Genomic DNA, 15,123 nt, shown 5'->3' with positions numbered 1-15,123 from the left:
CTGGTAGACATCACCTGACATCAATGTGTTTTTCTATGCAGAGTACCTAGCATCCGGGAGACACACAAACAGGGTTGGTGTCAATTTAATCTTGTCTACCGGACAGCTCTTTCCAGGTGGGAACAAGGTTTTGGGTCAATTCCAAAAAATGGAACTGCCATTGAGTTCTCCCCATTCAATCCAATTCCAGTCTTATACGAAATAATTTTAAAACAACCACATTCTGTAAGCCCTAAAGTGGAACATTACAGAAACAGGAGATAGACTAGTGTCCTGTCTAGGGGTGTACTGTACATCAAGCTGACTCACACTGCAGAAACAGGAGATAGACTAGTGTCCTGTCCAGGGGGTGTACTGTACATCAAGCTGACTCTCACTACAGAAACAGGAGATAGGCTCCTACTTTAATAAATGGAGCACTAGTCACTTTAAACAATGCCACTCTAAATAACATGTTTACATATTTTACATTACTCATATCACATGTATATTATACCATCTATTGCACCTTGCCTATACTGCATAGCCATCGCTCATCCATATACTTATATGTACATATTCTCATTCACCCCTTTAGATTTTGGTGTATAAGGTAGTAGTTGTGGAATTGTTAGGTTAGATTACTCGTTGGTTATTACTGCATTGTTGGATCTAGAGGCACAAGCATTTCGCTACACTCGCATTAACATTTTATTTAACTAGGCAAGTCAGTAAAGAACAAATTCTTATTTTCAATGAGGGCAATGCCTGTTCGTACGTTGTCAGCTCGGGATTTGAACTTGCAACCTTTCAGTTACTAGTTCAACGCTCTAACCACTAGGCTACCATTTGCTAACCATGAGTATGTGACCAATAAAATTTGATTTGATTTGATATCGTGATGTTAATTTTTGTTTGCAGGGTTAATCCTAACCTCATGTAAACATAGTACTACTTTAGTACAGTATGATAAAACACAAAACAACAAATATATATTTCTGTATTATAATGTCAGGGATGACTCTCTAACTGTCATTCACCAAAGCTCTAAAGCCTTGTTTACACTGCAGGCCTTAACGCTCAGATCAGTTTTGTTTTTCAAATCTGTTCTGGAATACTGACTGTCCAAACAGTTACAAGTGACCAAATCACCTTTACGTGTGTATTCAGACAGCAGTCATTTGTTGACATGGCTACGCTAGTTGTCTTAGTAATGTGTGTATTCAGACAGCAGTCATTTGTTGACATGGCTATGCTAGTTGTCTTAGTAATGTGTGAGCAGTGGTGTAGGCTGATTGGTGGTGGCGCTCATACTTCCTATCACTCAGAAGTTAAGTAGCAAGCTAAGGTGACAATAATGCCTGCCATGGACATTTCCTAGTTGTTTTGAATGTCCAGAATCATAGTGTAAGAACACCTTTAAAGCTTCAAGGACACGAATATCCAACTTTCAAAACAAGTCGGCTTTTGCTAGCCACAGTAGTCAACTAGCTAGCTAGGTAGCTGTTTAGCTAGCCACAGCAGTCAACTAGCTAGCTACGTAGCAACAGCAGTCAACTAGCTAGCTACATAGCCACAGCAGTCAACTAGCTAGCTATGTAGCCACAGCAGTCAACTAGCTAGCTACGTGGCCACAGCTGTCAACTAGCTAGGTAACTAGGTAGTTGTTTAGCTAGCCACAGCAGTCAACTAGCTACCTAGGTAGCTGTTTAGCAAGCCACAGCAGTCAACTAGCTAGCTAGGTAGTTGTTTAGCTAGCCACAGCAGTCAACTAGCTAGCTAGGTAGCTGTTTAGCTAGCCACAGCAGTCAACCAGCTATCTAGGTAGCTGTTTAGCTTTCTAGCATATTCACTCATTAACAATTAACAAGCTAGTTAGCTACCAAACGTTCTTGTTAAACTGTCATCAAATAAGCTAGCAAGCAAAATGCCAAATAACAGTCTAAAAACCACCTGAGGTCAAATTGAGCAAGATTTGTACTTTCAGACACAAGACCTACGAAAGTGGTTTGAAATGTGGCTGGAAATATCTGCTTCCATGTGCTTTTTGGCTGTTCAAACTGTTGGAAAATATACAGATTCTAATCTGATATGCAACATGTTTTGGGGGGAGGAATCCTTCAAACTGCCAGTGTGAAGAAGGCTACAGAGGTTTCACAGCTTAATAAACCAAAGCTTTCTAAAACAAGGTGCATGCACTTCTATAAGAAAACAAACAACGGACATAAGTATTTGAAGGTTGCATTTTAATAAGATAAGTAAGCATAGGTTTCTACATTTTAAATATGATTTAATCTACATTTTATAGATAAATCAAAGCGATTAGATAAATAACAGCCATGTGAAGCAGGGTAGCAGGGTGTTCCTCAGTAAGCAGCGAGTGGATTGGTGCTGGACCATTCCCATCTGTATTAGTACAGATCCCATTTACACCAGCGTGTTGCTGCGTGTCCTGCGGGCGGGCACCCTAATGGCTCTGTTGCAGTCGCTGTGTCTGCAGCTACACTCCTCCACGTGTAGGTAGGTGTAGGGCACCACATCTCCATTCAGACACCGTAGGTCCACCGTGCGGTTACTGGACCGGGACTCCTGGCAACAGGCACACGAGTGGTCCAGAGACGCAGCCATGGCAGAGTACCTGGAGGACGGGAGTGAAAAAGAGGTGTTCACAGAGATTCATAGATCATCTACTCCCCAAGAGACAAAGACACCTCAACAAATGACATGTTTCACAAAACACAAATACATTTAGGGGGTGTGTGTGTGTCCCAGACACAGATTAAACCGAGTCCTGGACTAAGAAGCATGTTCAATGGAGATTAATTGAAAATGATTTTCAGTCCATGACTAGACTTTTTAAACTGGATACTGAAACCCTCCCCGTGGTGTTATGGCTGTGATGAAGCTCCACTGGGTTGTGATATTAGCATTGTTTCCACACTCACTTGGTGAAGGTGTTGCAGGATCCCTCACAGTACGGCATCTCCACCTCCTCAACAGACTGGCAGCTCTTGTGGTTGATGAAACTCTTCATGGATCCTATCTTACAGGCCTTGTCCTTCTCCACACCTGGTATTGGAGGGAGACACACCGTTATACATGATCCGTCTGGAAAGACCATGAAAAAGAGCTGCACCTGTTTGAGTTCACTGACTACAAGGTGGCTCTCCATGTCAATCATTATCAATTAGGAATATCAGTGGTTTTATGATGCATGAACCTGATCATATTCCAATCCTGATATAAAATTGTTAACAGCTTTGATTATTTCACTTTCATACTTACAAATTCTACAGCAGCCGTTGGCAGCGGTCTGAATTGAACCCTGTGGAGAAAAAAGTTTCAACGTTTTCTTTACATAATACATTTCATATTAGGATGAGAGAAGTAATTTTTCTGTCAAATGAAAACTGGTATATTGTGTGTACTGTACTGTGGATCTGATGAAAATGATTGTGGATCGAAACATTATCAATAAGGTTGGTAATCGAGAGCATATGCAGTCAGCAGTTCTTTCTGTTCTTGTTGTGTTGAGTACAGTACTCACAGGCTGGCCTATCTGTTATTGTTATGTTGAGTACTGTACTCACAGGCTGGCCTTTCTGTTCTTATAATGTTGAGTACTGTACTCACAGGCTGGCCTTTCTGTTCTTGTTATGTTGAGAAATGTACTCACAGGCTGGCCTTTCTGTTCTTGTTACGTTGTGTCCTGTACTCACAGGCTGGCCTATCTGTTCTTGTTGTGTTGAGTACCGTACTCACAGGCTGGCAGTTGGCCTGCTGGAAGGGTGGGCAATGGATGTTGGAGCTCTGGGTCAGATAACTATCACCGTTTTTCACGCAGCTGTACTGCTGACACTTGTCACCAGGAGCAGACCACGTATCTCCATGCTGGACACACACACACACACACACACACACACACACACACACACACACACACACACACACACACACACACACACACACACACACACACACACACACACACACACACACACACACACACACACACACACACACACACACACACACACACATTGACATTAAATGTTTGTCATTTGGCAGACGCTCTTATCAAAACGTTTTTACATTCGTGCATTTGTCTTAAGATCGCTAAGTGAGACAGCAACATACAACACTCGTAGGGGTGGGGCGGATTGGGACTTATTTAACACGCTCTTAAAGAGGTAGGGTGTCAGTGGTTTTCGGGAGATGGGCAGGCACTCCTGCTGTCCTCATATTATGGGGAAGCTTGTTCCACACACACACACACACACACACACACACACACACACACACACACACACACACACACACACACACACACACACACACACACACACACACACACACACACACACACACACACACACACACACACACACAGCCGCACAATCAATATAGACATTTATCAGAGACTTACTTACTACTTCTTAGTTAATCTGTGACAGTTAAACGGACAGAAACGGTACCTACCTTCAACAACTGCTTGGTCCCATTGATCTGGAGGACACAGTGGGTCTGAACACATTTCCCACAGCAGTCATCTGAGGAGTAGCCCGGCTCCTGGTACTCATATCCCTGCAGGAGAAGAGGAACACATGAGTGACCTGCTGCAACACCTAAAACAGAATGATGAGGACGATAACACACGTTATTAAAGTGTGAGTACAACCGATTGCCTTCCCAGTAAACTCTACAGAATAGAAGAACTGAAGAACAGATGTCTCACCACCAATTGAGAATTATTTTAAAAGCAGGGACGAGGCTTAATCTGTGGGCAGTTACTTACTGAATCTGGGTCTAGGAAACCAGCTGACTCCAGTATAAAAACTTGTTGACTGAATACATTTAAGCTACTCAATGGTATTTCAACTTTTGGTAAATAATTCAAATGTGAGCAGACACGGCAGCTATACCAGTTGTTACCTTTTCACAATCTTCGTCACATTGCATGAATCCACAGTCAATTTGGTAATGGCCAGACTTGGGGTCCACTTTGTTGGTGCAGGTGCACTCCTGGCACTCTGATCCCGGTACTTTAGAATTGGGCTAGAAGAACAAGTAACTCATTACATTACACATTACTTCAGGGGAACCAGGATACCCACTGTCTCTAACAGAGGGGAACCAGGATACCCACTGTCTCTAACACAGGGGAACCAGGATACCCACTGTCTCTAACACAGGGGAACCAGGATACCCACTGTCTCTACCACAGGGGAACCAGGATACCCACTGTCTCTAACACAGGGGAACCAGGATACCCACTGTCTCTAACACAGGGGAACCAGGATACCCACTGTCTCTGACACAGGGGAACCAGGATACCCACTGTCTCTGACACAGGGGAACCAGGATACCCACTGTCTCTGACACAGGGGAACCAGGAGACCCACTGTCTCTGACAGAGTGGAACCAGGATACCCACTGTCTCTAACACAGGGGAACCAGGATACCCACTGTCTCCGACACAGGGGAACCAGGATACCCACTGTCTCTGACAGAGTGGAACCAGGATACCCACTGTCTCTGACACAGGGGAACCAGGAGACCCACTGTCTCTGACACAGGGGAACCAGGATACCCACTGTCTCTAACACAGGGGAACCAGGATACCCACTGTCTCTGACACAGGGGAACCAGGAGACCCACTGTCTCTAACACAGGGGAACCAGGATACCCACTCTCTCTGACACAGGGGAACCAGGATACCCACTGTCTCTAACACAGGGGAACCAGGATACCCACTGTCTCTGACACAGGGGAACTAGGATACCCACTGTCTCTAACATAGGGGAACCAGGATACCCACTGTCTCTGACACAAGGGAACCAGGAGACCCACTCTCTCCGACACTATTTGACATGAACCCATATAGCGTATGAGACGTACTGTACACATACTGCAATATATTAAAACAAGTAAAAACCAACAGTGTTTATTTATGTAATGAACATTTCAGATGAGAGAGCAGAATAGTTTGTCATTACCAGGTATTCAACGCCTTTGTGAAGACAAACTCTTTTAGGCTCTGAAAGAGACAAGAGACACAAACAACCAATTGAGAGAGAGACACAGACAACCAATCCATGGGACTGTCTAAAAGAACTGGTATTATCTCAGAAATACAAACACAGGAATACTAGACAGTATAGATATAGTTAAAGAGACCATACCACATGTAGATAGTCTAGATCTAGGTAAAGAGACCATACCACATGTAGATAGTGTAGATAATCTAGATAGTATAGATCTAGGTAAAGAGACCATACCACATGTAGATAGTGTAGATAATCTAGATAGTATAGATCTAGTTAAAGAGACCATACCACATGTAGATAGTGTAGATTATCTAGATAGTATAGATCTAGGTAAAGAGACAATGAAACAATGAAACATGGTGAAGCCCCAAAATTGCCCTCGCTAGAAGCATGTGCTTCAGACATAAGGAAGTGGATGGCAGCAAACTTTCTACTTTTAAACTCGGATAAAACAGAGATGCTTGTTCTAGGTCCCAAGAAACAAAGAGATCTTCTGTTGAATCTGACAATTAATCTTAATGGTTGTACAGTCATCTCAAATAAAACTGTGAAGGACCTCGGCGTTACTCTGGACCCTGATCTCTCTTTTGAAGAACATATCAAGACCATTTCAAGGACAGCTTTTTTCCATCTACGTAACATTGCAAAAATCAGAAACTTTCTGTCCAAAAATGATGCAGAAAAATTAATCCATGCTTTTGTCGCTTCTAGGTTGGACTACTGCAATGCTCTACTTTCCGGCTACCCGGATAAAGCACTAAATAAACTTCAGTTAGTGCTAAATACGGCTGCTAGAATCCTGACTAGAACCAAAAAATTTGATCATATTACTCCAGTGCTAGCCTCCCTACACTGGCTTCCTGTCAAAGCAAGGGCTGATTTCAAGGTTTTACTGCTAACCTACAAAGCATTGCATGGGCTTGCTCCTACCTATCTCTCTGATTTGGTCCTGCCGTACATACCTACACGTACGCTACGGTCACAAGACGCAGGCCTCCTAATTGTCCCTAGAATTTCTAAGCAAACAGCTGGAGGCAGGGCTTTCTCCTATAGAGCTCCATTTTTATGGAACGGTCTGCCTACCCATGTCAGAGACGCAAACTCGGTCTCAACCTTTAAGTCTTTACTGAAGACTCATCTCTTCAGTGGGTCATATGATTGAGTGTAGTCTGGCCCAGGAGTGGGAAGGTGAACGGAAAGGCTCTGGAGCAACGAACCACCCTTGCTGTCTCTGCCTGGCCGGTTCCCCTCTTTCCACTGGGATTCTCTGCCTCTAACCCTGTTACAGGGGCTGAGTCACTGGCTTGCTGGGGCTCTCTCATGCCGTCCCTGGAGGGGGTGCGTCACCTGAGTGGGTTGATTCACTGATGTGGTCATCAGGTCAACCCTGTCTGGGTTGGCGCCCCTTGGGTTGTGCCGTGGCGGAGATCTTTGCGGGCTATACTCAGCTTTGTCTCAGGATGGTAAGTTGGTGGTTGAAGATATCCCTCCAGTGGTGTGGGGGCTGTGCTTTGGCAAAGTGGGTGGGGTTATATCCTTCCTGTTTGGCCCTGTCCGGGGTGTCCTCGGGTGGGGCCACAGTGTCTCCTGACCCCTCCTGTCTCAGCCTCCAGTATTTATGCTGCAGTAGTTTATGTGTCGGGGGCTGGGGTCAGTTTGTTATATCTGGAGTACTTCTCCTGTCCAATTCGGTGTCCTGTGTGAATCTAAGTGTGCGTTCTCTAATTCTCTCCTTCTCTCTCTCGGAGGACCTGAGCCCTAGGACCATGCCCCAGGACTACCTGACATGATGACTCCTTGCTGTCCCCAGTCCACCTGGCCGTGCTGCTGCTCCAGTTTCAACTGACCTGAGCCCTAGGACCATGCCCCAGGACTACTTGACATGATGACTCCTTGCTGTCCCCAGTCCACCTGGCCGTGCTGCTGCTCCAGTTTCAACTGTTCTGCCTTATTATTATTCGACCATGCTGGTCATTTATGAACATTTGAACATCTTGGCCATGTTCTGTTATAATCTCTACCCGGCACAGCCAGAAGAGGACTGGCCACCCCACATAGCCTGGTTCCTCTCTAGGTTTCTTCCTAGGTTTTGGCTTTTCTAGGGAGTTTTTCCTAGCCACCGTGCTTCTACACCTGCATTGCTTGCTGTTTGGGGTTTTAGGCTGGGTTTCTGTACAGCACTTTGAGATATCAGCTGATGTACGAAGGGCTATATAAATAAATTTGATTTGATTTGATTTGACCATACCACATGTAGATAGTGTAGATAGTCTAGATAGTATAGATCTAGGTAAAGAGACCATACCACCTGTAGATAGTGTAGATAGTCTAGATAGTATAGATCTAGGTAAAGAGACCATACCACATGTAGATAGTGTAGATAGTCTAGATAGTATAGATCTAGGTAAAGAGACCATACCACATGTAGATAGTGTAGATAGTCTAGATAGTATAGATCTAGGTAAAGAGACCATACCACATGTAGATAGTGTAGATAGTGTAGATAGTATAGATCTAGGTAAAGAGACCATACCACATGTGTGCTCTGGACAGCATTTCCCCTCAGGGACTGAAACCACTGGCATGAACCCAATAGGACAGTTCATGTCGGTAGTTGGGCAAGTGCTGCTGTCACAACCTAGGAGGGGAAACAATAGCAGAGTATGGACATGATAATATGAGCTGATTCATGTCTTCACTATGTGTGTGTTTTCAACACGACTGAGCTGAGCCCAGCTGTACGGCACTGGCCTGGTTACACATCAACCCTAGATCCTGGACCCGTGCTGGAAAGGACCATGTGAAAAGAACATATCCAAGCCAGCACAGTACGGTTCAGGTCGGCACAATACTGTTGAAATAGATCTGAGTATAATATGGAAGGTGAAAAAGTGTTGTGAGATCCTTACGGCAGGCGAGGTTGGAGCAGCATGGATCGGATGGATCGGTTTGGTTGACATATACAAAGCCTGGTCCAGTGCATATCTCTACTGGTGGTTTGGAGCAGACCTTGGGTTTACAGGTCACAGTCTTGGTGGACTCCAAACAAACGCAATCCTGGCACTTGTACTCAAACCTCTCGTTGAACTGTGATGAGATACAACAAGAAGGGAGTGTGGTTCTATCAATGGGTTTGGTCAAGTGTAGTGCACTAAATAGGACATAGGGGCTAAATATAGGGCATAAGGGGGCCATTTGGCATTCAGACAATGTGGATAATACTGTGTGGACGCTGTAAGTAGGTCCTCATATAAACCTCTGGCATCATCCATGACAGAGCCAGTGGACTAGATAACAGTCCATATTAATTAGTCAAATAAAATAAGGATGAATGAAAACCAAAAGGCCTAACTTACCTCTCGCGGAACTCCTTCGGGGTCAATGCATCCTTCAGAAACACAAACACCACCATTTAGTAGAACATTCATAGACCTGAAACATCCTTGGAAAGGTTAAGTCCTAACCATCTTCTCTGTGTCGTCAACATGAAATGGACCAATGGCAGTAGCTGGGAACACTCACCACACTTATCAACACAGATCCCTGAGTCCTTGTTGAAGAGTTTCATCCCATCAGGACAGAAGCAGCCTTCTGTGGTGAAGTTCATCCTAGACTCGTCTGGACTGTAGAACACAACATTACAGTGACAACTCCTATTTCCTCTGTACAGCAACTCTATATTTAACTGTAGGTAGGTATTTTCTCTTTGTCTTATTTGACAGTTGTCTACCTCAGTTAACATAAAACATGAAAGCAAGGATGTTTTTGCGCTAGCCAATCTCTAATTAGAAACCTACTTGTCATCACAGGTTGGCTGTTCTGCAGGACCGCAGGGCTTGTAGACTTTGTCAGCTGGACAGTCGCTGGCTGTTGAAGAAAGATACAACTCAGTCTATAGTGACACCCAAACCCCCTGTCTCAGTCTCCAGTATATATACTGCAATAGTCTACGTGCCGGGGGGCTAGGTTCAGACTGTCCTATCTGGCATAATTCTCCTGTCATCTCTGGTGTCCTGTGTGATTCCTAAGTATGCTACCCCTAATTCTTCTCTCTTTTCTCCCTTCACAGAGGACCTGAGTCCAAGGACCATGCCTCAGGACTACCTGGCCTGACGACTCCTGGCTGTGCCTGTCCCCAGTCAACCTGGACATAATGCTGATCCAATTTCTGCTGTTGTGACTGCAGCTATGGAACCCTGTCCTGTTCAATGGATGTGCTTGTCCCGGACCTGCTGTTGTGACTCCCTCTCTCTCTCTCTCTCTCTCTCCCTCTCTCTCTCTCTCTCTCTCTCTCTCTCTCTCTCCCTCTCTCTCTCTCTACCGAACCTGCTGCTGAACGATCTGGCTTTAATTGCCATGTACTGTTATAATCTCCACCCAGCACAGCCAGAAGAGGACTGGCCACCCCTCAGATTCTGGTTTCTTCCCAGGTTCTTCCTAGTTTGTCCAAGCCACCGTGCTTCTACATCTGTATTGCTTGCTGTTTGGGGTTTTAGGCTGGGTTTCTGTACAAGCACTTTGTGACATCTGCTGATGTAAAAAGTGTTATCACAATGGAAAAATGTTCTGACTACAGTAATTATTTACAATCAGTTGATTGTAGGACTGAAGCCCGATACTATATTACACATTACAAAGGGGAACCAGACAAGGATGTCCACTATCTCCATCATTTATCACTTCAAATACAAAAATGCACTAATCTAATATTTATAAATAGAAACCCCCTCCTCTATTGTGTTAGTATAGTATTGTTCCTGGTCTGATCTACAACACACACTAAGTTGTGTTAGTATAGTATTGTTCCTGGTCTCATCTACACAGTTCCTTGATCCTGGTCTTCTACACAGTACTTCATATCTCTTCAATGGTGGACATATTTATCTATCCTTATGAGGTGAGTCTTATTTAACATGGTGAGTCTGGATGTTTTCAACGAGTACAGTAAGCCTACCACAGAACTCGGTGTGGTTTCTCCAGTAGATGCATACTCCAAACTGGGCACAGGCAGCAGCGTATGTCTGCAGACTGGTGCACTCCACCGCTGGGTTGGACACGTGGCAGCTGTCATAGACACAGCCCTTGTAGAAGTTGTCAGGTGAGACAAATGGATGACAGGCTGCAAAAATGCTGTGGATTGAAAACCAGAGAAGAAAGAATATGAGAAACAGACCTTCCAAATACACTGTAAGATTCATTTTGGTTTCTGTCAGACACCAATGGACCTGTCCTTCAGGAGATCACAGTGCCTTTAGGGAGGTGGACCTGTCCTTCAGGAGATCACAGTGCCTTTAGGGAGGTTTACCTGTCCTTCAGGAGATCACAGTGCCTTTAGGGAGGTTGACCTGCCCTTCAGGAGATCACAGTGCCTTTAGGGAGGTTGACCTGCCCTTCAGGAGATCACAGTGCCTTTAGGGAGGTTGACCTGCCCTTCAGGAGATCACAGTGCCTTTAGGGAGGTTTACCTGCCCTTCAGGAGATCACAGTGCCTTTAGGGAGGTTTACCTGCCCTTCAGGAGATCACAGTGCCTTTAGGGAGGTTTACCTGTCCTTCAGGAGATCACAGTGCCTTTAGGGAGGTTTACCTGTCCTTCAGAAGATCACAGACAGAGGAGTCTGGCTTGCATGGCTTCTGTGTGGGTTCAGGGAGAGGAGAGTTGGTGGGGATTCCAGGTGGCACATGGCAGTCAGGCTGGTAGAGGTCCTTGGCTGGCCAGTAGTCTGCCATCACAGCACAGTTCTCCACCAGCTGACCTCCAGGCAACATGCAGTCATCAGCCTGGTTGTTGCTACATGTTCCTGGAAGAGATGCATACAGTTCAGGTTCAAGTCATTTATTTTACCATTTGCAGCTATTAAAAGTAATACATACATTGGACATCTTTGTTGGAGCTCTCTCACAATTAGTACAGCACATACAGTAAAAATATCAGACACAGACATCAGACAGGAAAGCCCAAACCATTGTTTGCTAGCCTGGTCCCTGATCAGTTTGTGTTGTCTTGCCAAACCCTATGGTTCGATATCTGACAAACATAGGGTTTTGGTAAAAAGAACCCAAACAGATCTGGGACCAGGCTAGTTTTTCACCTCCAACCTTGGATAAATGATTTCCATCAATTCAAAGACTTCTCCATTAGGCCTTCTCACACCATGCTCAGAATACCAAATGACCGCTCTCTGTTTAAGTTCAGTGATTCACAATCATTTCTCAGCTCTTATTTTTAAATGCCCAAGATACATAGTTTAAGGACAACAAATGAATGAAACTAAGTCCTTACCACAATGACCCTGTGTATTGTTGCCAAAGTGTTGCCAAGGAAGGTTGACGCTGAAGCCAGTGACTCCAAAGGTAACTACCACCTGGAGGTGTGCTATCTCCAAGACCATGTTGATACCAGAGTTCATCACCTTCACACCGTGTCGCGTGAAGGGTAGTCTCAGGGAGACTCCATCAATAAGAGCCTGAAAGACAGATGGCAGGAGAGAGGGATGAAAGACAGATGGCAGGGAGAGAGGGATGAAAGACAGATGGCAGGGAGAGAGGGATGAAAGACAGATGGCAGGGAGAGATGGATGAAAGACAGATGGCAGGGAGAGAGGATGAAAGACAGATGGCAGGGAGAGAGGGATGAAAGAGATGGCAGGGAGAGAGGGATGAAAGACAGATGGCAGGGAGAGAGGGATGAAAGACAGATGGCAGGGAGAGAGGGATGAAAGACAGATGGCAGGGAGAGAGGGATGAAAGACAGATGGCAGGGAGAGAGGGATGAAAGAGAGATGGACGAAAGGGGGGGATAGAAAAGGATAGGAAAAAGGGATGGAAGAGAGAGATCAATCTTCAGGATCTCTTAAAGAAAGGCAAGGTGACCGCAATACTTACTAATATCATGACATTACAGGTTGAAATAAGTTGATGGAGAACATCAAATTCATATGTTGTATCAATGAAAGCTACGGATGTTGAGAACTAATGCACAATTCAGTTCAGAGAATGAAATAGTGGAAGAGAATTGTCTTTCATTTTCACATAAATCATTTTTCAGTCCTTTAGGCCCCAAATCCAGCCATTCAACATATATATGGCCTATTGCTTATATTGATTTCTGAGCCAGTTTATCCACTTAAGTTACCTCCAACTGAGCAGCTCCAATGAGGTTGTGATTCTTCAGTGTTATAACTGTTGAGCTGTAGGACACGATGATGGATCGAGGACAAGACACGTCCTCGGTGGGATCACAGTTGACGTTGTCGATGTAGATCTTGAAGTGGTGACGCGGCAACATCTCCTCCATCAGCACATAGGTACAGTTCCCTTGGAAACTGTAGAAGAGCCCGTCGAAGGTGATGTAAATGGGGGTCTCCCCAACCCTCACAGACGCCTGTCATGAAAATAAACACCGTTATGAAGCAGACAGACATTACGATCCTCTGTCAAATGATTTTTTTTAAATGTATGAAGTAATATTTATATTGAGTATTTATATTGAGTATTATTCCAAATGTTAGGGATAAGGACGTGTATGTTAATAGTTACAGAAACTGGACATGGCCATCTACCTTCCTGACCAGGTCAGAGGAGAAGAAGAAGCTTTCACAACTCACAGTCACACACGAATCGTTGGCAGCAGTAGAACTCATCCCATTGTAGCACTGGTTTCTTGCCATTGGTACATGTGATTGGCTCAGGCACTGGGCATTCATACGGAATTATCTCAATGGTGTTGTTTTCAATGCATCTGGCCAATGTGCAGTTGCAGAGCCAGAAAGTTTCATTTTGCTGATATTTTAGAGAGAAAAAGAAAATTGCACGTCATCAGAGAGCTTTCACAATTCACACAGGAATCATTTAATAAGTCTCTGAAAGGACTTTTCGACCTCGTTGACATCAAATGTTGGCTATGTGTTATCGACGTTAAGGGAGCCCAGTTGATTATGTGATGGTTATATTGAGGTACTTACCACTTGTCCCACTCAGGACAAGTGATTGGTGGAGGGGTTGGTGACCCAGTTGTGGTTGGTATTGAACTGACTTGATGTTCTGGTGTTATTGGAGGACCAGTGACAACCGATTCATGGGTTGTTGGTGATGTGGTTGTCATTGGAGTTGTGGCTTCTGTTGTAGTTGGTGGTTTGGGTGTTGTTGTAGGAGCTTTAGTGGTTGTGGTGTCTATGACAGGGGTGGTTGTGGTTGGTTTTTCAGTTGTCCTGGGGGTTGTGGTTGGTTTTCAGTTGTCCTGGGGGTTGTGGTTGATTCTTCTGTTGTCGCTGGGGTTGTGGTTGGTTCTTCTGTTGTCGTTGGGGTTGTGGTTGGTTTTTCAGTTGTCCTGGGGGTTGTGGTTGATTCTTCTGTTGTCGTTGGGGTTGTGGTTGAGTTATGGCTTCCGCTTAGTTGGTGGTATAGGTGTGGTTGTTGTTGGTGGTAATGGTGTGGTAGTTGTTGGTGGTAGTGTTGTTGTTGGTGGTGGTGTGGTTGTTGGTGGTGTTGTTGTTGGTGGTGGTGGTGGTGTGGTTGATGTTGTAGTTGGTGGTGTTGTTTGGTGTGGTTGTTGTTGTTGGTGGTACGGGTGTTGTTGTTGTTGGTGGTTGTGGTATTGGTGTGTTGTTGTTGGTGGTGGTGTTGGTATTGGTGTTGTTGTTGGTGGTGTTGTTGTTGCTGTGGTAGTTGTTGGTGGTAATGGTGTTGTTGTTGTTGGTGGTGGTATTGGTGTTGTTGTTGTTGGTGGTACTGGTTTGTTGTTGTTGTTGGTGGTGTGGTTGTTGTTGTTGGTGGTACTGGTGTTGTTGTTGGTGTGGTTGTTGTTGTTGGTGGTACTGGTGTTGTTGTTGGGTGGTTGTGGTATTGGTGTGGTTGTTGTTGGTGGTGTTGGTGTTGTTGGTGTTGGTGGTGTGTTGTTGTTGGTGTTGTTGATGGTGTTGGTGTTGGTAGGTTGGTTGCTGTGGTAATGGTGGTTGTTGTTGTTGGTGTTGTTGTTGTTGGTGGTGTTGTGTTGCTGTGGTAGTGGTGGTAATGGTGTTGTTGTTTTTGTTGGTGTATGGTATTGGTGTTGTTGTTGTTGGTGGTACTGGTGTTGGTTGTTGGTGGTGGTGTGGTTGG

General features: G+C 44.8%; 1 protein-coding gene across 1 annotated transcript; it reads right to left on the bottom strand.

Moving 5' to 3' along the window:
• Positions 1-2,208: 2,208 nt before the first annotated feature.
• Positions 2,209-13,802, bottom strand: LOC135532202 (intestinal mucin-like protein). Its single transcript, XM_064959804.1, has 17 exons — positions 13,632-13,802; positions 13,160-13,408; positions 12,308-12,491; positions 11,612-11,825; positions 10,981-11,156; positions 9,824-9,893; positions 9,549-9,649; positions 9,383-9,414; positions 8,936-9,113; positions 8,560-8,664; positions 5,976-6,016; positions 4,912-5,034; positions 4,459-4,563; positions 3,742-3,870; positions 3,265-3,304; positions 2,925-3,048; positions 2,209-2,617 (listed from the first exon to the last, which is right to left on the bottom strand). Exons 1-17 carry the CDS (start codon positions 13,728-13,730, stop codon positions 2,407-2,409), a joined length of 2,181 nt encoding a protein of 726 aa, XP_064815876.1. The 5' UTR covers positions 13,731-13,802; the 3' UTR covers positions 2,209-2,406.
• Positions 13,803-15,123: the final 1,321 nt, after the last annotated feature.

This window comes from Oncorhynchus masou, unplaced genomic scaffold (assembly GCF_036934945.1).
Source record: "Oncorhynchus masou masou isolate Uvic2021 unplaced genomic scaffold, UVic_Omas_1.1 unplaced_scaffold_1767, whole genome shotgun sequence".
NCBI classification, from domain to species: Eukaryota; Metazoa; Chordata; class Actinopteri; order Salmoniformes; family Salmonidae; genus Oncorhynchus; species Oncorhynchus masou.
The sequence above is the reverse complement of the archived record's forward strand: the minus strand, read 5'-3'. Positions and strand labels throughout refer to the sequence as shown.